Genomic DNA, 22,694 nt, shown 5'->3' on the forward strand with positions numbered 1-22,694 from the left:
GTGCACATCAGCAAGACACTAATGGTTGTTCTCTTGTGATTTAAGGTCAAATCAGTGCATCATTGAAGATATTCGGTCAGGAAGGAGCGAGGCTTATGGATCTGAAAAACTGCGTGAGCTTCTCAAAATATTACCAGAGGCAGCAGAGGTCAGACTTGCCAGCAATAACTCTTATGCTTCTCAATAACGAGAATGAGTCTGAATGATTAATTGGTTTAAGAACATGGGAAGGTACAGGACCTGAAAAGACTAAGCATTCTATTTATCCAATGCCACCAACTGACATTCCTCAATCCCCCACTCCCTCAAATATCTAACCAATTCTTTCTTTTTGCGTACTATCTGCCTTTGCGGCTCACCACCACCTTCTCGAGAGCAATTAGAGATGGGCAATAAATGCTGGCCTTGCCAGTGACAGCCACATCCCATGAATGACTAAAAAAAAAGCAAATGATCCCTCTGGCACCCCGCTAGTAGCCCCTTACCATGTCTGCCAGTGTCAGCAGTGGCTCGGTGGGTAGTACTCTCGCCCCTGAGTCAGAATATTGTGGGTTCAATCCCACTCCAGCGACTTGAGCACAAAATCCTCGCTGACACTCCCAGCGCAGTACTAATGGAATGCTGCACTGCCGGCGGTGCCATCTTTCGAATGAGACCTTAAACCAAGACCCCGTCTGCCCTTTCAGGTGGGTTTAAAAGGTCCCATGGCACTATTTTGAAGAAGAGTAGGGGAGTTCTCCTTGTTGTCCTGGCCAATATTTATTCTTCAACCAACATTATTAAAAAAAAAATTATCTGTTCATTATCACATTGCCGTTTATGGGACCTTGGGTGCACAAAATTGGCTGCCGCATTTCCTACATTACAACAGTACTTTATTGGCTGTAAAGCACTTTGGGATGTCCTGAGATCGTGAAAGGCGCTATATAAATGCAAGTCTTTCTTTTTTTTTCTACACAGCTCTGACCACAGCTATCCTTTGCTTTCTCTGGTTTAGCCAACTTTTGATCCACTTCAGCAGTGTTCCTCCTATTTCAGACCTTCCTACTTTGATAACTAATCGCTTGTGTGCCATGGTTTCAGAAACATTGCCCAAACTCAAATCAACAGAATATCTGTTGTCAGCAAGATTTGTCATTTTCTCAAAGAATTCCATTGAACTTTTTTAGGCAAGTCCAACCTCGCAGAAACCCACTGATTCTCTCTGTTTAGATGTTTCAATATTCCCTCTTCGAGGATATCTTCTAATACTTTACCAACAAAAAGATGGCAGGCTCACTGGCCTGTAGTTTTATGGTTGTCCCTTTTTAAAGATTAGTGCTATGTTAGCTATTTTTTAAATCTCAGACACTACTCCCAGTGTTGGTGATTCCCTAAAGATAGTGGCAACACCTTAGTGAATATACATATTGAAATACTTGACATTGCTTTTAATATTTCCTGCTTTCCTAATCTCATTTTCTATTTTAGCTTTCCTGAACAGTTTTTTAATCTCCGTTACCTTCTTAGCCAGTTCTTCAAGTATTCTATGAAGTTCACCTAGATATGGTGCTGGATCTTCCTTTAAACTTCCTCAGCCTATCTGTGACTGCGATATCTGAAATTTCTATTTTGTTTTTCTCTGCCATCCCCATCCCACCAGAAAATTCCGTGCTGGGGAGAGCTCATGTTGCCTTTGTTGCCTTTCAGATCTTGCAATAGCCCATCAGTTTACTATGAATATACTTGTCAAAATACTTGACATTTCTTTTAATATTTTGTGCTTTCCTAACCTCATTTTCTATTTTAGCTCTCTTGAACAGACTCTTAACCTTAATTACCTTGTTTTTATATTCATTTCAGTGTACAGTGTTACCTGTAACTTTATACTTTTGGAACAATCTCATTATTTTGCACATTATTTCCATTGTTGCTCACATTGTTTAACCGCACCCCCCCCCCCACCAATTACCCTTCTTCCCAACTGATATGTATCTGTTCTGTACCCTATAATATTTCTAAACATGATCCATTTTTCTTCCATGATTTTCCCTTCTAATAATGATGTCAAGTCCAGTTTCAGAGGTCACCCCTCATCCTCTCAAAATCTGCCTTTCTAAAGTTAGATGTTTCTATTGTACTCACTCCCTTTCCATCATAAGCCTAACCATAAACTCTCCATATTGTGGTCACCGATTCTGACCTGCTCTACCATCTCCTAGTTGTTATTTAATTGCAGATCTAATAACAGCACTGCTATTGCTCCATGTAACAATCTAATACTGTGTCCATGTTTGCACTGATACTGCATCCTTTATAGATTTCCCAATTTATCTCTGGCAAATTGAAATCATCCATAACAACTGCTATTCATATGCACACTTCCCTTATTTGACTACAAGGACATTGATCCAAACCATCCTCCTGACCTGCTGTTCTACAGTAGATGCTTATAGTTAATTTCCTTCTCCATGTGTCTCTGCTCTGGCTACAGGGTTTCAAATTTATCAACAGTCAGACCAGATAGGTCCACCTCTATTATAACCAAGGTGTAAAAATTTTGATGCACCTGCTTCTGGCATACCTAGAAATTTTTACCCGTAATTCTCTTTCACAAAAGGGCTGTACTCCTCCCAGTTTGTCTTTTCCATCTCAGTGAATTAATCTGTATCCCCGTATGTTTACCTTGCCCATGTTATTGTTGAACCAGGTCTCTGTGATGCCTCCCTCTCCAGCCAGGACTTCCATGTCCCCCACTTCCTAAATGAATTTATTGATTATTTCCTTGTGTAGTCATATCCTTATACTTCGTACCCTAACCTGCTAAATTAGTGTTTGTTTTGGAACTATTCTCTACCAGGCTGCTCTGTACCGTGACATCCAGCTTCTCTTTTCCAGCTCCATCACATTTTGTTTTCCAAACTTTCTAGGTCTACTCTGTTTCCCCCCCCCCTCCCCCACCCCATTAGTTCAAATCCTCTCCCACTACCTTATTTACCCTTTCTGTAAGGATATTGGCACTGTCCCTATTCAGGTGAAGCTTGTCCCATCTGTAGAATGTCCCCTGCCCCAGAACTTGTTCCAATGTCCTGGGAAACTGAAGTCCTCCCTTCCATGCAACCTTTTAGCCACACATTGATATATCTAATCTGTTTCTCCCTAACTTGTTCTGTGTTGCACTGAGGGTAACCCTGAGATTACTACTTTTGATTCTTGCACTTTAGTCTAAAATCTAACTCTACATTCTCTATCTCAAAAGCCTTCATTCTACTCTTTCCTATGCCATTGGTTTGTACGTGAACCACAATTTCTGCCCGGCTTCCCTCCCCTTTCAGTGGTTTTTCCAGCCATTCTGTTGTGTCTCCTACTCTGGCACCTGAGATGTAGCTTGCCATTCGGGACTGACGGTAAAGGCTGTTAAACAGACTGTCTATTCCCCTAATTATTGAATCTCATGGCTGGTATCTCTCTTTTCCCCATGGGTAATCCTTGCTGCACTGTGCTATGGTGTTGCCCCCTGTGCCTCCACCTTTGTCCTCATCATAGGTGTCAAGAACTGTATATGGACAAGTCTAGAACCACAGGGTTTCCCTGTACCTGTTCCTCCTTGTCTCTTCCTCCTACCCCTGTAGTTGGTCACCCACTTCTCTCCCCCTAGTTCACTATTTCTCGCTATCTGTGAGGTGATCACCTTCTAGAAGGTGTCTGCTAGAAACCTTTCCTCCCCGTATGTTGTGGAGTGTCGCCAGTTGTTCCTTTAACCCAGCGTTCTTCTGCTCCAGCAACACAGCTCTGACACGCATGCATATCTATTCCTCCTGGAAAGTGTGTAGGTCAAGGATATTTCACCTCACACATACTGTAACACTGACCTCTGCTTTTGACACCTCCTATCTATCACATGTACGGTATTGAATTTCATTCTATTCCACTGATTTAACCAGCATTTTAAATTAGGAACATAAAATTCATTCATCCTAGAAGATCTTCCTCAAATATAAATTAAAATGCGAAGCAATGATGCAGAAATTTAGGTGACTCCTTTCTCTCTTTTCTTTGCAACCGTTTTTCTAATGTATATGAAAGAAAATTGTATAATTGCAGTGACTTCTAAAAGCCTGTAAGCTAAACCATGGGGAATCCACTACAGCTGAAAGTGAGCAAAAATTTTAGCAATTGAAATTGAATTTGCAGTTTCATGTAGAGATTGTGGCTTCGTATTTCCTCTCCCACTTTTGTTGTGAAAATGCCATAATTTGGGTGAGTAGGGACAGAATTTGGGATAGGACCTGCTTCCTCCCCCTTTTCTCACCCATGAAAATTTCCTCTGGATTTTGGAATGGTTGCATAATACACCTGCCCAAGTTCACCCATCAACCCTGTGCTCGTTGACCTACATTGGATCCCGATTAAGCAACACCTCGATTTTAAAATTCTCATCCTTGTTTTCAAATCCCTCCATGGCCTCGCCCCTCCTTTTCTCTGTAACTTACAACCCTCTGAGATCTTTGCACTCCTCCAATTCTGGCCTCTAGCGCATCCCCGATTTTAAATCGCTCCACCATTGGCGGCTGTGCCTTCAGCTGCCTGGGCCCTAAGCTCTACAATTCCCTCCCTAAACCGCTCTGCCTCTCTACCTCTCTTTTCTCCTTTAAGACGCTCCTTAAAAGCTACCTCATCTGCCCTAATATGTCCTTATGTGGCTCAGTGTCAGATTTTGTTTGATAACACTCCTGTTTTGTTTGATAACGTCTTGAGACATTTTACTACATTAAGTACAAGCTACAGGTACTGTTGTTGTTGTATCATGGAACATGCAAATGAGGAAAATACATCTGATACTGTACTTCCCTGAAATGCTGGGCAAAAGGGACACTTTGTGCTATCCACTCATCCAGTATTGTGAAAGGTTTCCTGTATTTAAAATTTAAACGGCAATTGATTACAGTACAGAAACTAACCTATATAAAAAATGGGGCACTTTTAAAATAAAAATCATTAGGGGGAACGGGGCAGTAAGCACCACAGCGAGTTTTCTCCCCCCGCCTGAGATGCGCGCCTACCCGAAATATTTAAATGCTCCTGATCCTGGGAAGTGGAACAAGGTCAGGGGTGCAACTGGTTGGGAAGTCCCTGCATGTTTAAAATGGTGGAGTGGGATCAGAGGAAATTCGACGCCTATTCCAGTTTTTAAACTTGTGTTGTGTTTGAGCTACTTGCATACTAATCTTGCGCTATAATTTCTGACTCACGAGTATTTAAGTTTCTCTCTCCCCTTGTATTTGGGCCTCTAATTACTGTTTACCGAGTTTGTTGAGACTAGATTCAGAAAATTGGAATGTTTATTTCTTACATAAATATAGAGTGCTGCAAACTGGTATCAGTAAAAGTGACCATGAAGCGATTGGATTGACGTTAAAAACCCAACCTTTGTTTATTTGTTTATGGGATATGGGCGTAGCTGGCAAGGCCAGCATTTATTGCCCATTCCTAATTGTCCTTGAGAAGGTGGTGGTGAGCTGCCTTCTTGAACTGCTGCAGTCCTTGTGGTGAAGGTACTCCAACAGTGCTGTTAGGGAGGAATTTTGACCCAGTGCCGATGAAGGAACAGTGATATATTTCCAAGTCAGGATGATGTGTGACTTGGAGGGGAACTTGGAGGTGGTGGTGTTCCCATGCGCCTGCTGCCCTTGTCCTTCAAGGCGGTAGAGGTCGCGGGTTTGGGAGGTGCTGCCGAGGAAGTCTTGGCGAGTTGCTGCAGAGCATCTTGTAGATGGTACACACTGCAGCCACGGTGTGCCGGTAGTGGAGAGAGTGAATGTTTAAAGTGGTGGATGGGGTGTCAATCAAGCGGGCTGCTTTGTCCTGGATAGTGTCGAGTTTCTTGAGTGTTGTTGGAGCTGCACTCATCCAGGCAAGTGGAGAGTATTCCATCACACTCCTGACTTGCGCCTTAGAAAGGCTTTGGGGAGTCAGGAGGTGAGTCACTCGCCGTAGAATACCCAGCCTCTGATCTGCTCTTGTAGCCACAGTATTTATGTGCCTTGTCCAGTTAAGTTTCTGGTCAATGGTGACCCCCAGGATGTTGATGGTGGGGGATTTGGCAATGGTAGTAACGTTGAATTGTCAACAAGCTCAGTGAGCTAGGACTTAACACCTCCCTATGCAACTGGATCCTGGACTTCCTGACGGGCAGACCCCAGGTGGTGAAAATAGGCAGTAACACCTCCTCAACACTGACCCTGAACACGGGAGCTCCCCAGAGTTGTGTGCTCAGCCCCCTTCTGTACTCCCTGTTTACTCACGATTGCGTGGCCACGCACAACTCCAACTCCATCATCAAGTTTGCTGATGACACTACCGTTGTAGGCCTGATCACAGATGGCGACGAGACAGGCTACAGGGAGGAGGTAAGAGCTCTAGCAGAATGGTGCAAGTACAACAACCTCTCCCTCAACATAAGCAAAACAAAGGAAATGATCGTGGACTACAGGAAGCGGCAGGGGGAGGGACACACCCCAATCTACATCGAAGGGGCTGAGGTGGAGAGGGTCAGCAGCTTCAAATTCCTGGGTGTATTCATTACGGAGGACTTAACGTGGTCACATCACATCGACGTCGTAATGAAGAAGGCATGCCAACACCTGTTCTTCCTCAGGAGACTGAAGAACTTTGGAATGGCCCCCCAGATTCTCACCAATTTCTACCGGTGCACCATCGAGAGTATCCTGTCCGGCTGCATCACTACCTGGTATGGCAACTGCACCGCCACAGACCGCAAGGCTCTACAGATGGTGGTGAAAGCTGCACAACATACTATAGGAATTAAATTACCTGCTGTCCAGGATATCTACCCCGAGAGGTGCCGGGGGAAGGCCCTGAGAATCTTTAAAGACGCGAGCCACTCCAGCCACAACCTCTTTGCCCTGCTCCCGTCCGGTAAGAGATACCGAAGCATACAGTCTCGTACCAGCAGGTTTCGAAACAGCTTCTACCCCCAGGCCATAAGACTCATGAACGTATAATTTATTATTATTTATTACTGTTGTTTTACTTATTATTACTGTATTTCTATTAGTATTTTATCATTGTTATGCCATATTTATTCCAATGTTGGGAGGACTCGTAAAAATCAACATTTCATTGTGCAGTACACACGTCTGCTGCATATATGACAAATAAAATTGAATTGAATTAAATTGAATGTCAAGGGGCAGTGGTTAGACTCTCTTGTTGGAGATGGTCATTGCCTGACACTTGTGTGGCACGAATGTTACTTGCCACTTATCTTGCTACATGCGAGCATAGACTGCTTCATTATCTGAGGCATTGCGAATGGAACTGAACACTGTGCAATCAATCAGCGAACATCCCCACTTCTGACCTTATGATGGAGGGAAGGTGATTGATGAAGCAGCTGAAGATGGTTGGGCCTAGGACACTGCCCTGAGGAACTTGGGCAGCAATGTCCTGGGGCTGAGATGAATGGCCGCCAACAACCACAACCATCTTCCTTTGTGCTAGGTATGACTTCAGCCAGTGGAGAGTTTCCCCCCCCCCCCGCCACCGATTCCCATTGACTTCAGTTTTATTAGGGCTCCTTGATGCCACACTCGGTCAAATGCTGCCTTGATGTCAAGGCAGTAACACTCACCTCACCTCTGGAATTAAGGTTTTTTTGTCCATGTTTGGACTAGGGCTGGAGCCGAGTGGTCCGGGCGGAACCCAAACTGAACATTGGTGAGTAAATGCCACTTGATAGCACTGTCGACGACACCTTCCATTACTTTGCTGATGATTGAGAGTAGACTGATGGAGTGGTAATTGGCTAGATTGGATTTCTCCTGCTTTTCGTGGACAGGGGATACCTGGGCAATTTTCCACATTGTTGGGTAGATGCTAGTGTTGTAGCTGTACTGAAACAGCTTGGCTAGAGGTGTGGCTAGTTCTGGAGCACAAGTCTTCAGCATGACAGCCGGGATGTTGTTGGGACGCTCAGCCATTTCTTGATACTACATGGAGTGAGTCAAAATGGCTGAAGACTGGCTTCTGTGATGGTGGGGACCTCAGGAGGAGGCCGAGATGGACCATCCACTTGGCACTTCTGGCTGAAGATGGTTGCGAAGGCTTCAGCCTTGTCTTTGGCACGCATGTGCTGGTCTCCGCCATCATTGAGGATGGGAATATTCATGGAGCCTCCTCCTCCTGTTAGTTGTTTAATGGTCCACCACCATTCATGACTGGATGTGGCATGACTGCAGAGCTTTGACCTGATCTGTTGATTGTGGGATCCCTGTCTATAGCATGCTGCTTCCGCTGTTTAGCATGCATATAGTCCTGTGTTGTAGCTTCACCAGGTTGGCACCTCATTTTTAGGTACGCCTGGTGCTGCTCCTGGTTTGCTTTTCTACACTCCTTATTGAACCAGAGTTGGTCCCCTGGCTTGATGGTAATGGTAGAGTGAGGGATATGCCGGGCCATGAGGTTACAGATTGTGGTGGAATACAATTCTGCTGCTGCTGATGGCCCACAGCACCTCATGGATGCCCAGTTTTGAGCTGCTAGATCTGTTCTAAATCTATGCCATTTCGCACGGTGGTGCCACACAACATGATGGAGGATGTCCTCAGTGTGAAGACGGGACTTTGTTTCCACAAGGCCTGTGCGGTGGTCACTGCTACCAATAATGTCATGGACAGTAGGATACCCATCATCAGTGACAGGTGAGAACAAGTCAGTTTTTCCGTCGTGTTGGTTCTCTCACCACCTGTCGCAGGCCCAGACTGGCAGCTATGTCCTTCAGTACTCGGGCAGCTCGGTCAGCAGTGGTGCCATCGAGCCACTCTTGGTGACGGACAGTGAAGTCCCCCACCCAGAGTACATTCTGTGCCCTTGCTGCCCTCAGTACTTCCTCCAAGTGGTGTTCAACATGGAGGAGTACCGATTCATCATCTGAGGGAGGATGGTAGGTGGTGATCAGTGGGAGGTTTCCTTGCCCATCCTTCCCCACCTGAAGCCATGAGACTTCCTGGGGTCCAGAGTTAATGTTGAGGACTCCCAGGGCCACTCCCTCCCGACTGTATACCGCTGTGCCACCACCTCTGGTAGGTCTGTCCTGCCAGTAGGACAGGACATACACATGGATAGTGATGGAGGAGTCTGGGACATTGGCTGAAAGGTAAGATTCTGTGAGTGACTATGTCAGGCTGTTGCTTGACTAGTCTGTGGGACAGCTCCCCAGATATTAGTGAGGAGGACTTTGCAGGGTCGACTGGGCTGGGTGTGCCTTTCTCGTGACCGGTGCCTAGGATTATTCGACTGGTTTTATACTTAGTTTACTTCTTTGAAGCGGTTTGGTACAACTGAGTGGCTTGCTAAGCCATTTCAGAGGGCAGTTAAAAGTCAGCCACAGTGCTGTGGGTCTGGAGTCACATGTTTACATCCAGGCCATGTAAGGATGGCAAATTTACTTCCCTAAAGGACATTAGTGAAACAGATGGGTTTTTACAACAATCCAGTAGTTTCATGGTCACCTTTACTGATGCTAGCTTTTTATCCCAGATTTATTTAATTAACTGAATTTAAATTCCCCAGCTGCCGTGATGGGATTTGAAGTCATGCCTCTGGATCATTTGTCCAAACCTTCTGGATTACTCGTCCAGTAACATCACTACTATGCTACCTTACCAACTGATTCACAAATATCCTTTAGAGAATTAAACCTGCTGTCCTTACCCGGCCTGGCCTATATGTGACTCCAGTGCCACTTCAATGTGGTTGACTCTTAACTTCCCTCTGAAGTGGCCGAGCAATCACTCAATTGGCAACTAAGGATGGGCAATAAATACCTGCCTTGTCAGTGTCACTCACATCCCAAGAATGAATTTTTTAAATACTGTTCAAAAATGCGTATGCTGATTTCTGATTTGAAAATGATAAATTGTTGCTCAATTAACTAAATACATCATGGTCCAACAAACTGAAGTTAAACTCTTCAGGGGCAATTTTCCCCAGCTAGTTTAGGTGCTAAAGAGCCTCCGAGGTGGCCAAGATGGTTCTTGAGCTGCAACGCCGGTTTAAACCAAAAAAGAAAGACTTGCATTTATATAGCGCCTTTCACGATCTCAGCATGTCCCAAAGTGCTTTACAGGCAATGAAGTACTTTTGACGTGTAGTCACTGTTGTAATGTTTAGCCCACATTTAACACAAGACACGATCTTGGTAAAGGAGTTGAAGTACACGCTAGGCACGGCCGCCCGGAGGATCATTAATGCTCTGATTGGCAATTAAATTGCCTGCTAGCGCTCATTAAAGAGGCTGCACGCCATTTTGCAGCCTAGCACTGCAATTAGAGACCTCTCCTAACAGTGACCAGCTGAACAGGAGTAAACAAGTCATTGCTGAGGATTTCTAGTGCTACTTAAAGCCATGCTCAGCTTTCACTGTTCACTTGTTGCTGGAGATCGAATGACTGCACTGCATTTGAAGAGGACTTTTGAGACACACAAAATCCTTACAGGGCTTGACAGGGTAGATGTTTCCCCTGGCTGGAGAGTCTAGAACCAGGGGTCACAGTCTCAGAATAAGGGGTCGGCCATTTAGGACTGAGATGAGGAGAAATTTCTTCACTCAGAGGGTGGTGAATCTTTGGAATTCTCTACCCCAGAGGGCTGTGGAGGCTCAGTCGTTCAGTATATTCAAGGCAGAGTTCGATAGATTTTTGGATATTAAGGAAATCAAGGGATATGGGGATAGTGCAGTAAAGTGGAGTTGAGGTAGAAGATCAGCCATGATCTTATTGAATGGTGGTGCAGGCTCGAATGGCCTACTCCTGCTCCTATTTCTAATGTTCTTATGAGACTTTCTGGAACACTTTGTCAAGATTTTACCAACTCTTATCAACATTTTCCCTGGAAATTCCTTGAGGACTTCGCCTAAAGAGAGTGAGTGCTGTGCTACTCGACCTTATTGGAGACCTTATAGGACCCAGCAGGAGAAAGGGAGCGCTTGGTCATGGGGATCTTGCTAGGGGTCCCCCATCGGCACTCAATCCTTTCAACCCCTTCCCCATGAATAACACTATAAAGACCACCAATTCCAGCACTACACAATTACCATATTCACTCTTTATCTAGAGCAAACACAAACAATGAAAACATGACATAACCAGCAGAGCTTGAAAATCTTCCAAACTATTCACCCTGGTGCTTACCCTTAGTGGCTATCCTATAAGTGTTCTTGCCTACTCTAGTGCTTCTAGGGTACATACTTTCAGGAGTGAAGTTAGGAAACACCTCTATACGCAAAGGGTGGTAGAAGTTTACGAACATACGAACAATGACATGTAAAGACCCTCTGGTCCATCAAGCCTGTCCCACGCAATTGCGATATCTTGTGTATCACAATATATATACACTCCACACCACCCGAAACCATGTGATCGAGGCAAAAAGCAGATAAAAAACCCAGGCCAATTTAGGGTGAAAAAATGTGGGAAATTCCTCTCCAACCCATCTAGGCAATCAAAACTAGTCCAGGAGATCACTCTGGCCCTGAACTCCCTGCAGTACCTACCTTCTGTAAGAGGTGATCTCTGCCCCAGCCAGAAACAGGTCCAGCTCTCGCTTGAAGGAATTCAGCGAATCAGCATCCACCACACGAGACGGCAGCCTGTTCCAGAGGTCCACTATTCTCTGGGAAAAGAACCACCTCTTGACCTCTAACCTAGATCTGGCCTTATACAACTTAAATTTGTGACACCTGGTCCTCCCTAACCTATTTAATTGAAACAAACAGTCAACTGGAACACAATCTATTCCCTTCATTATCTTATAAACCTTAATCAGATCACCTCTAAGTCTACACTTCTCTAAAATGTAGAGTCCCAGCTCTTTTAGCCTATCTTGATAACTGAAATTCTTTGAACTCAGAATTAGTCTAGTGGCCCTCCTCTGCACCCTTTCCAAAGCCTCAATATCACCCACCATGTGAGGAGACCAAAACTGGACACAATATTCCAAGTACAGCCTGACAAAGGTCTTGCGCAAGGACAGAATAGTATACCTCGTCTTATACTCAATTGTCCTGTGGATACACCCCCAACACCCTATTTGCTCTAGCTATCGCTTCATGGCATTGCTCATGTACCTTTAAAGATGTATGCACTAGAATGTCCAAATCTCTTTCTCTCTCCACCTTCTTTAATGCCTTTCCCTGAAGGGTGTGTGAATGTTGAGCCTTTGCCCGGCCCACAGGCTCAACACTGCACTTATCCAAGTTATACATCATTTGCCACTCATGAGCCCAATTTTCCAACACATTAAGTTGCCTGAAGCAGACCAGCATCGTCTGCAGTCCTAACACTCACACAGATCTTGGTATCATCTGCAAATTTGCAGATTGTGTCCCCAACACCTACATCCAGATCATTAATAAAAATAGTAAAGAGCAATGGCCCCAACACTGATCCCTGCAGGACACCACTGGTGACTGGTCTCGAAACAGATCCAAATCCATCTGTAACTACTTTTTGCCTACGTCCTGCCAGCCAGTTCTCAATCCAGCTTAATATATTACCACAAATGCCAGAGGCTTCGCTCTCATACCTCTTGTGCGGTACCTTATCAAAAGCTTTTTAGAAGTCTAAGTAGACAGTGTCTACTGGACTTCCCTCATCCACCAACTTTGAAACTACTTCAGAAATACAAGTAGATTTGTAAGACATGACCTGCTTTTTATGAAGCCATGTTGGGTGTCCCTAATCTGTCCCTCTCTATCCAGGCATTCATATATTACATCCCTAATGATACCCTCAAGCATCTTACCTATTACTGATGTTAAACTAATGGGCCTATAGTTACCCGGGTCTGTCTTGTCACCTATTTTAAAGATGGGGACTACATTAGCCTCCTTCTAGTCGATAGGAACCATTCTAGAGTGCAGGGAGCTCTTAAAAATACAGGCTAGGGGTTCGCACAGCACATATCCCATCTCCCTGAGGACCCTTGGGTGGATATCACCGGCCCAACTACTCTTAACTATTTTCAAGTTCTTAATTCTATCTAAAACAGCATGTTCATCTATGTTAATATTACTAGTTTTATTAGTAACATTATTAAATTCTAATAGTCGAGCATCATCTTCAAGGGTGAAGACTGATGCAAAGACTCATTTAGTATTTCCGCTATACCCAGTGAGCCGTTTGTAATCTGTCCTTGAACATCCTTGAATGGCCCAATATAGTCTTTGACAGTTCTGACTCTTTACATAACTGAAAAAGCTTTTCCCATCACTTCCACAGTTATCTACAATCCTTTTTTCCATCAGCCTTTTTGCTGATCCAATATCAGCCTTCGTTTTCTTTAGTTGTTCCTTGTACTCAACTCTGTTTGGTTGAGTATTAAATGCCTTCAATTTATAGAAACATTTCTGTTTACATCTTATTTGTCTTTTGTACATAACCAGTCAGCCACCTTGGTTTTTTCTTACCACACTTCCTTCTTTTGACCTTGGGTATATATTTGTTTTCCACATTTTTATCTTGTTCTTAAAAACTTTCCATTGTATTCTACATTGGTCTCACCACCACCCAGTAGGGTTAGACAATTTACCCGTTCCAAATCATCTGCCATTTTAGTGAAGTTGAAGTTTGGAACTCTCTTTCGTAAATGGCAATTGATGCTAGGTCAATTTTTAATTTTAAATCTGAGATGGTAGATTTTTGTTAACCAAAGGTATTAAGGGATATGGGGCAAAGGCAGATAGGTCACAGATCAGCTATGATCTCATTGAATGGCAGAAATGGCTCGAGGGGCTAAATGGCCTACTCCTGTTCCTATGTTCCTACATTTCTATGAAGTGCAACTCGAGTGGCGGCAGCAGCAGGTGAGGTGGATGGCTGCTGAGAATCTGAAGAGGGCAGTTCAGATGTCCTCCTGCGACACCCTCGAGAGGCTGTGGGCTGTGATGGCCCCGCCTCAGACTGCACCAGCTCAGCATGGGCTTCAGTAGTCTGGGCCACCTGTCTGACAGGCAAGGGCAGAGGTGGAGTGGCGGGGGAGGCAGTAATGCTGGCATCTGGAGAGAGGCCAGTACATTCCTGCTGCATGATTCCCACGCCACTACCCCGGGGCATCGGAGTGATCTCTGGGCATCGGAGACAAGCTGTAAGCCCCTTTCAACTGAGGAGCCCAGAGCCACCATGGCAGCTGCCTGAGCTTCCATTGCAGCACTTTGTTGTTCGATGGTAGATGCTAGTAGTGCAAGGGAAGCTGTTTGGGCTTCTATTGCAGCACTTGGCCGTTCCATGGAAGCTGCCATGACTGTAGTGGAAGCTGTGACCTCAGTCATCAGACGCTGCGTGATGTCGGACTCCACAGATCGTTGGATGGAATTGGCCAGCCTCTCCTCGCTGGAGAGGATGGGTTCCAGGCTCCACGTCAAGCCACGGGCCAAGCTGGAGACAGACTCCTCCATCCCCCTAGCCACAACCTGTAAGTTTTCAGGCAGGCTGTCCATTGCACCAAGCATTTGGTTTGTCCAACCTGTCAGCCTTCTTCTGAAGCTGGGCCCTGCAAGGTCCTCATCTGACTCCTCCACAGCAGAACTAGTATGCGAGCTTGTCCCCTGGCAAGATGGCACCTGTGGTGTCCTTTCCACCTGGAGTGGCTGCTGCCCACTAGTGTCCGGTGCATCTCAATGTGAGGATCAGTGTTTTACACTAGCCTCTAAGTTATGCGTGGTGCCGATCTCTGAGCTGGTGCCTGCGATAGTGGTAGCGATTGACGCAATGCCATCTTCCTCGCTCTCCTCCTCTTCCTCTGGGGGGTGGATCTTGATCCTGGGAGCCTGCAATGATAAAGCTAGAAGGGTTAGGGTGTAGCGCATGTGGCCACTATAGGAGGATGTGTGTGATGAGACCATATGAAGCTTGTGAGTGAGGATAGGTTTGGGGGATTAAGGATCAGGAATATTTGTGGATCTGTAAGGAAGCTGGAGTGGCCACATACCTCTAGGCAATCTGCCCCCTGCTCTGCCTGTGACCACGGCATCTGCCACTCTCCTCCCGATCACTGCCAGCGCTGCCTCCTCAAGGGGAATGATGTCATGCAGTCGTGCTTCCCCTCTCCGGTCAGGTCCCGCTGGCACCTGTTATGTACTATCTTGTCCTGCAAGAAAAGGAGTGGTGATTGTGAATGTGTGTATTGGCAGGTGTGTTTGTGTCTGTGTGATGCCTCACATGGCTGAAGAGCCGTGTCTGAGGCGTGAGTAGTGCCTGTGAAGGATGCAGTAGTGTGGCTTGTATGAATGTCAGTGTATAGTTAGATGATGAAGTGTGTAGAGGCTGTGATGCTGGTGGTGCAGTTACTGAGAAATGTGTTTGTGAGATGGGATCATATTGTGACCACTCGTGTCAAGTTGTTAAATTTCTTGTGTCACTGGAGCCATGTCCTGGGGGCAGGGCTCCTGGCTGTTACTTCCTGGGTGATCTCCTCCCACATCCGCCGCATTACCTGCCTCTGTGGGCTCCTTCCCCCCTGCGGGTACAGGACATCCCTCCTCCTCTGGACCTCCTCCACCAGGACCTCCAGCACTGCGTCTGCGAACCTGTGCGCCGTCTCCCTCAGTCCCTAAGCCATCCTCAAACGTTCCATTCTGTGTCAGCCAGTGCACTCCACACCTTCAGTGGAAGTGGGTGAGTGGAGACGACATGTACGAAAATTGCTTCTAATCAGCCCTTGAGTGTTAAACCTGCAGGCGTCAGTTTTAGCGCCTCCAGGCACGTTTAAGTCATGGTAATCATCAATTAGCCCCAAAATTGCAGGCTAAAACCAGACTTTCAAACAGACGTGTCTTATTAGCATAGCACCCACTTAGCGCCTGTTTTCACCCTTTCACCAAAATAACCCCCTTCCTCTGTTAATTATAAATAAAACTCCCCAAGTTCTGTGCCATGGTGAGGGAGGTGTGGCAGGTGGCAACTCGGTCTGTGTCTGTGCTGCTGGCTCACTGACCCAATTTCTTAGAGGTGTGCAAGCATGGCCCAGAATCTCTTTCTCTCTTCTGATTTTTCCCTGCATTGTTCCATCACTTCATGTGGTGTACCAGCATGATATGCCACCGCACAGTGTGGTATATTCAAAACAAGCTGGCATCAGCATCCGATGTTTGAATAACTCAGAAATCTGTTGTACGTGTGACGTAAGAAAACTACAGGAAACTTTGTGTTATCCGGAGGCTAAATGTCCGGCAAACTCGAGCCACCGGCAAAAATCAGGAGCCGTTTTGTTAGGTTTTTTTTCTTCTTGTGGCTTTTTTTTCAACAATCAGGCTCTGCAAAGTCTCTCTGAAGCTGTTGCTAAGTGACAGAGACGCTTCCAAGGTACGGCCGACTGTTTAGAAGCTGTTGCTAAGCAACAGTGTTTGTTGCCAGATAGCTCCGTATGCTTCAACATTAACGCTGGTTTGCCCGGCAGTTTTGAGGGAACGGCAACAGCTCGGTCCCGTCGGTGCCGGATAGCACAAAGTTTCCTGTACTAGGCACTTAGTCTGAGTATTAAACAAGGCTTTAATCAACTGTTTTTCAACATGGAGATCTAGTTGTGTCCTTCACTAATTCCTGTTAAAGAAAGTCCTGAGCAAGCTGGACCCGTGCCCGAGTATTTGTACTCTCCCTGGACAGTGCCACCAGCAGGCCGCCCAGTATCATTTCATAAGTCATTTCCACATGAATGACAAGATTCATGTCAACGTGTATGTTTTTTTTGTAATGTAGTTGATTATTTTCCTCCCTCCCCTCCACTTTCAGTCTTCCTATGTATTGCACCATATCTGGCTGATTACATACACTAAAGGATCTTATCCTATGCTTCTGCCATTACTACTGTATGGGTGGTTGCAAGGAAATACATAATTAGGTTGGGGTGATTTTCCCTCCATGTAAGGAAATACTTGTTGGCAAAAACTCGAAGAGTTTGGATGTTCATTAAGGATCCACATCCACAAGTCAACCTAGCAAAAACTGACCAAAGTTTCAAAAAAGCTGACACAGTCCCGAAAGAGCTGGCAACTCAAAATGGAATATAATCCTATGACATGTCAAACAGCTACACTGAACTGTAGTGGTCTAGCCGCTTGTAATTAAACTGTAGATAGGAACAGGAGTAGGCCATTCAGCCCCTCGAGCCTGTTCTACCAATTAATTAGATCATGACTGATATGTATCTTAACTCCATTTCCCAGCCTTGGTTCCATACCCCTTAATATCCTTACCTAACAAAAATCTATCAATCTGTTTGGAAATTTTCAATTGACCTCGCCTCAGCAGCTCTTTGTGGGAGCGGGTTCTAGATTCCCACTACCCTTTGTGTGAAGACGTGCTTCCTGACGTGACCCTTGAATGGCTTATCTCTAATTTTAAGGTTATGCCCCCATGTTCTGGACTTCACATCAGAGGAAATAGTTTCTTTCTGTCTACCCCATCAAATCCTTTAATCATCATAAACACTTCAGTTAGATCACCCTAAAGAAATAGCTAGTACAGGTATCAGTAATGGTGACCATGAAACTATCGGATTGTCATAAACACCCATCTGGTTCACTAATGTCCTTTAGGGAAGAAAATCTGTCGTTCTTATCTGGCCTGGCCTATACGTGACTCCAGACCCACAACAATGTGGTTGACTCTTAACTACTCTCTGAAATGGCCAAGCAAGCCACTCAGTTGTACACAACTGCTACGAAAAACAATAATAAGAATAAAACTGGACGGACCACCCGACATCGACCTAGGCACCGGCTTCGGACACGATAATGGCACACCCAGCCCAGTCAACCCTGCAAAATCCTCCTCACTACCATCTGGAGACTTGTGCCAAAATTGGGAGAGCTGTCCCACAGTCTAGTCAAGCAACAGACCGACATAGTCATACTCACAGAATCATACCTTTCAGCCTATGTCCCAGACTCCTCCATCACCAGCCCTGGGTATGTCCTGTCCCACCGGCAGGGCAGACCCACCAGAGGTGGTGGCACAGCGGTATACTGTCGGGAAGGATTGGCCCTAGGAGTCCTCAACATTGACTCTCGACCACATGAAGTCTCATGGCTTCAGGTCAAGCATGGGAAAGGAAACCTCCTGCTGATTACCACCTACTGCCTTCCCTCAGCTGATGAATCAGTATTCCTCCATGTTGAACACAACTTGGAAGAAGCACTGAGGCAGCAAGGGCACAGAATGTACTCTGGGTGGGTGACTTCAATGCCCATCACCAAAAGTGGTTCGATAGCACCACTATTGACTGAGCTGGCCGAGTCCTGAAGGACATAGCTACCAGACTAGGCTTGCGGCAGGTGGTGAGAGAACCAACATGAGGGAAAAACCTACTTGACCTCGTCCTCAGCAATCTACCTGTCTCAGGCGCATCTGTCCATGACAGTATTGGTAGCAGTGACCACCGCAGTCCTTGTGGAGTCGAAGTCCCATCTTCACACTGAGGACACCCTCCATCGTGTTGTGTGGAATTACCACTGTGCTAAATGGGATAGATTCAGAACAGATCTAGCAGCTCAAAACTGGGCATCCATGAGGTGCTGTGGGCCATCAGCAGCAGCAGAATTGTATTCCGCCACAATCTGCAACTTCATGGCCCGACATATCCCTCTACCACCATCAAGCCAGGGGACCTCGGTTCAATGAGGTGTGCAGAAGAGCATGCCAGGAGCAGCACCAGGCGTACCTAAAAATGAGGTGCCAACCTGGGGAAGCTGCAACACAGGACTATATACATGCTAACAGTGGAAGCAGCATGCTATAAACACAGCAAAGCGATCTCACAACCAACAGATCAGATCAAAGCTTTGCAGTCTTGCCACATCCAGTCGTGAATGATGGTAGACAATTAAACAACTAACGGGAGGAGGAGGCTCCATGAATATCCCCATCCTCAATGATGGCATAGCCCAGCACATGAATGCAAAAGACAAGACCGAAGCATTTGCAACCATCTTCAGCCAACAGTACCAAGTGGCTGATCCTCCTTCTGAGGTCCCCACCATCACAGAAGCCAGTCTTCAGCCAATTCAATTCACTCCACATGATATCAAGAAATGGCTGAGTGCACTGGATACAGCAAAGGCTATGGGCCCCAACATCCCGGCTACCATGCTGAAGACTTGTGCTCCAGAACTAGCCGCGCCTCCAGCCAAGCTGTTCCAGTACAGCTACAATACTGGCATCTACCTGACAATGTGGAAAATGGCCCAGGCATTTCCTGTCAACAAAAAGCAGGACAAATCCAATCCGGCCAGTCTACTCTCAATTATCAGAGAAGTGATGGAAGGTTTCGTCGACATTGCTATCAAGTGGCACTTACTCACCAATAACCTGCTCACCGATGCTCAGTTTGGGTTCCACCAGGACCACTCGACTCCAGACCTCATTACAGCCTTGGTCCAAACATGGACAAAAGAGCAGAATTCCAGAGGTGAGGTGAGAATGACTGCCCTTGCCATCAAGGCAGCATTTGACTGAGTGTGACTTCAAAGAGCCCTAGTAAAATTGAAGTCAATAGGAATCAGGGGGAAATTCTCCACTGGCTGGACTCATACGTAGCACAAAGAAAAATTGTTGTGGTTGTTGGAGGTCAATCATCACAGCCCGAGGACATCGCTGCAGGAGTTCCTCAGGACAGTATCCTAGGCCCAGTCATCTTCAGCTGCTTCATCAATGACCTTCCCTCCATCATAAGGTCAGAAGTGGGGATGTTCTCTGATGATTGCAGTGTTCAGTTCCATTCGCAACTCCTCAGATAATGAAGCAGTCCATGCCCGCATGCAGGAAGACCTGGGCGACATTAAGGCTTGGGCTGATAAGTGGCAAGTAACATTTGCGCCACACAAGTGCCAGGCAATGACCATCTCCAACAAGAGTCTAACTACCGCCCCTTAACATTCAATGGCATTACCATCACCGAATCCCCCACCATCAACATCCTGGGGGTCACCATTGACAGGAAACTTAACTGGACGAGCCACATAAATACTGTGGCTGCAAGAGCAGGTCAGAGACTGGATATTCTGTAGCGAGTGTCTCACCTCCTGACTCCCCAAAGCCTTTCCACCATCTACAAGGTACAAGCCAGGAGTGTGATGGAATACTCTCCACTTGCTTGGATGAGTGCAGCTCCAACAACACTCAAGAAGCTCAACACCATCCAGGACAAAGCAGCCCGCTTGATTGGCACCCCATCCACCACCTTAAACATTCACTCCCTCCACCACCGGCGCACCGTGTCTGCAGTGTGCAGCAGCTACAAGATGCACTGCAGCAACTCGCCAAAGCTCCTTCGACAGCACCTCCCAAACCCGCGACCTCTACCACCTAGAAGGACAAGGGCAGCAGGCACATGGGAACACCACCACCTCTAAGTTCCCCTCCATGTTACACACCATCGTTGCTGGGTCAAAATCCTGGAACTCCTTCCCTAACAGCACTATGGGAGCACCTTCACCACAAGGACTGCAACGGTTCAAGAATGCTGATCACCACCACCTTCTCGAGGGCAATTTGGGATGGGCAATAAATGCTGGCCTTGCCAGCGACACCCATCTCCCAGGAATGAATAAGAAAAACCCTTAGGGGGAAAAATTCAGTTGGTTTGCGCCTCCCGTTAGTGCCTTAAGAGGGCGCTAATGGGGTGCAAAGCAACTAGCGCCTGTGCGCGGTGATGTTTCCGCCGCTCGTGAAATTAACCAGACATTTTGCGGCGGCGCTAAACACTACCGCCATGATCTCCTGCGCCGGCAGATCGTGACGTCAGTCGAGTGCGCAATGCCCCGGTAGCACACCGGACTGGATATTGAGTGGCGCCCACTGCCTTACAACCTGCCGCTAGCAACGACAGGTTGAGGGGAGCGTTTTGCAGTCAGGAAGGGACTGGGGGAGCACTATTTAAAGGCGACCGCTTCCTGCCTTTTTTTGACATTTTTGCACCATGAATTCTGAGAGAGAGAGAGAGACTTCTGGAGAGATTCAACGCTGTGTGAAGGAGTTTTGGGTACTGAGCGGCACTTTGCAGGTTCATTTTTATTTACCCTTGTATCGATTTAGAAGAGACTGGGGGCTGCACTCTGAGCTCTTTCCCTGGGCCTCTCCATTGTTCTTTCCAGCAGATTTGATGTATAGGTCTCTCCAGGCCGAGATTCAAGGCTGCAATGAGCAGGTTGTTGATGGAGAGCAAGATCAACCCTCCCCTTTAAGAACTGGCCGGCGCCATTGTGTCTGTGTTCCATTGCTGACTGACATCACATGAGCTTCGCCAGCGCTCTGATGTAGCGCCTCACTCCTCAGCTTTTGCGCCTTAAGACTGGTGTGAAGCGCCTGATTTAACGCTCCAATCACCTCCAGGGGCAATAAAAGCCAAGTTTGCCGTCAGAGGCGATAATTAGCGCCAGGCGCTAAACTTTGCACACGGCCGATAATTGCGCCCCAAATGGTTCGATACTGAATTTTTCCCCCTTGATTGTCTATACTCAAAGGAATACAAGCATATCCTATGCAACCTGTCCTCATAATTTAACCCTTTAACCCTAGTATTATTCTGGTAAATCTGTGCTGCACCTCCTCCTTCCAGAGGTGCAGTGCCCAGAACTGAACGCAGTACTCTGGATGCAGTCTGAAAGCCTTACCGTGGCTATCTTGCCCTCCCCCACCCCAGAGCTGTACTGGCTTGCCCCCACATTCCCTCCCAAAGCACCACTACCAGCTGGCCTCAGCCACTCCCAGCATCTCCCCTAAAGTGCTGCTCCCCACTTATCTCCTCTCTTCTGCCCAACTCCCCCCCCCCCCCCCCCACCAAAATGCTATTTCCAAGCTCCTCCCACTCTAGCTGTAAGTGATTGACATCACTGCAGAGTGAGCAGGAATTCTCCATCTCAGTGTGCAGCAGCATTAGTCACTTACAGCAGGAGCGTGAAGAGTTAGGAATTTGGGAGGACCTTTTCTGATCAACTATCTCCTCATTTTCATCCACTAATGCAGATACATGGACAGTGCTCCCAAAACACCAACTGACCACAATATGCGTGTGGTTGGCAAGTATGTCCACATAACAGCCACTACTATTTGGAACCCCTCCTTGGCAGGGAACTGGGCAAATCAACAACCAGTGCTTTTTTTGAGAGGTGACTTTAAATTTGAACCCTTAGCTCATCCAATTGCACTGTTTAAACGCATTGGGGGAGAAATTCGGTATCGCCCCGTTTGGGGCGCAATTATTGGCCGGACGAAAAGTTTAGTGACTGGTGCTAATTATCACCTCCGACTGAAAATTTGGCTTCTATCACCCCTGGAGGTGATTGGAGCGCTAAATCAGGCACTACACACCTCTCTCAAGGCGCTAACGCCGAGGAGCGAGGCGCTAACTCAGAGCGCTGGCGAAGCTCATGTGATGTCAGTCAGCAATGGAACACAGACACACTGGTGCCGGCCAGTTCTTAAAGGGGAGGGTCGATCTTGCTCTCCATCCACACCCTGCTCATTGCAGCCTTGAATCTCGGCCTGGAGAGACCTGCACATCAATTCTGCTGGAAAGAACAATGGAGAGACCCAGGGAAAGAGCTCAGCGTGCAGCCCCCATAGTCTCTTCTAAATTGATGCAAGGAAGGTCAAATCAAAATGAACCTGCAAAGTGTTGCTCAATATCCAAAACTCCTT

At 46.5% G+C, this 22,694-nt stretch overlaps 1 protein-coding gene across 1 annotated transcript in view; it reads left to right on the plus strand.

Moving 5' to 3' along the window:
* fhdc1 (FH2 domain containing 1) overlaps positions 1 to 22,694 on the plus strand; it is a 90,450-nt gene that overhangs the window by 50,520 nt on the left and 17,236 nt on the right. Inside the window, exon 3 of the mRNA XM_086011927.1 lies at positions 46 to 148. Coding sequence (XP_085868053.1) covers positions 46 to 148 — 103 coding nt within the window. The remainder of the gene's footprint in view (positions 1 to 45; positions 149 to 22,694) is intronic.

This window comes from Somniosus microcephalus, chromosome 2, assembly GCF_052327205.1.
Source record: "Somniosus microcephalus isolate GS21.2 chromosome 2, FLI_Smic_1.0, whole genome shotgun sequence".
Classification (NCBI taxonomy): domain Eukaryota; kingdom Metazoa; phylum Chordata; class Chondrichthyes; order Squaliformes; family Somniosidae; genus Somniosus; species Somniosus microcephalus.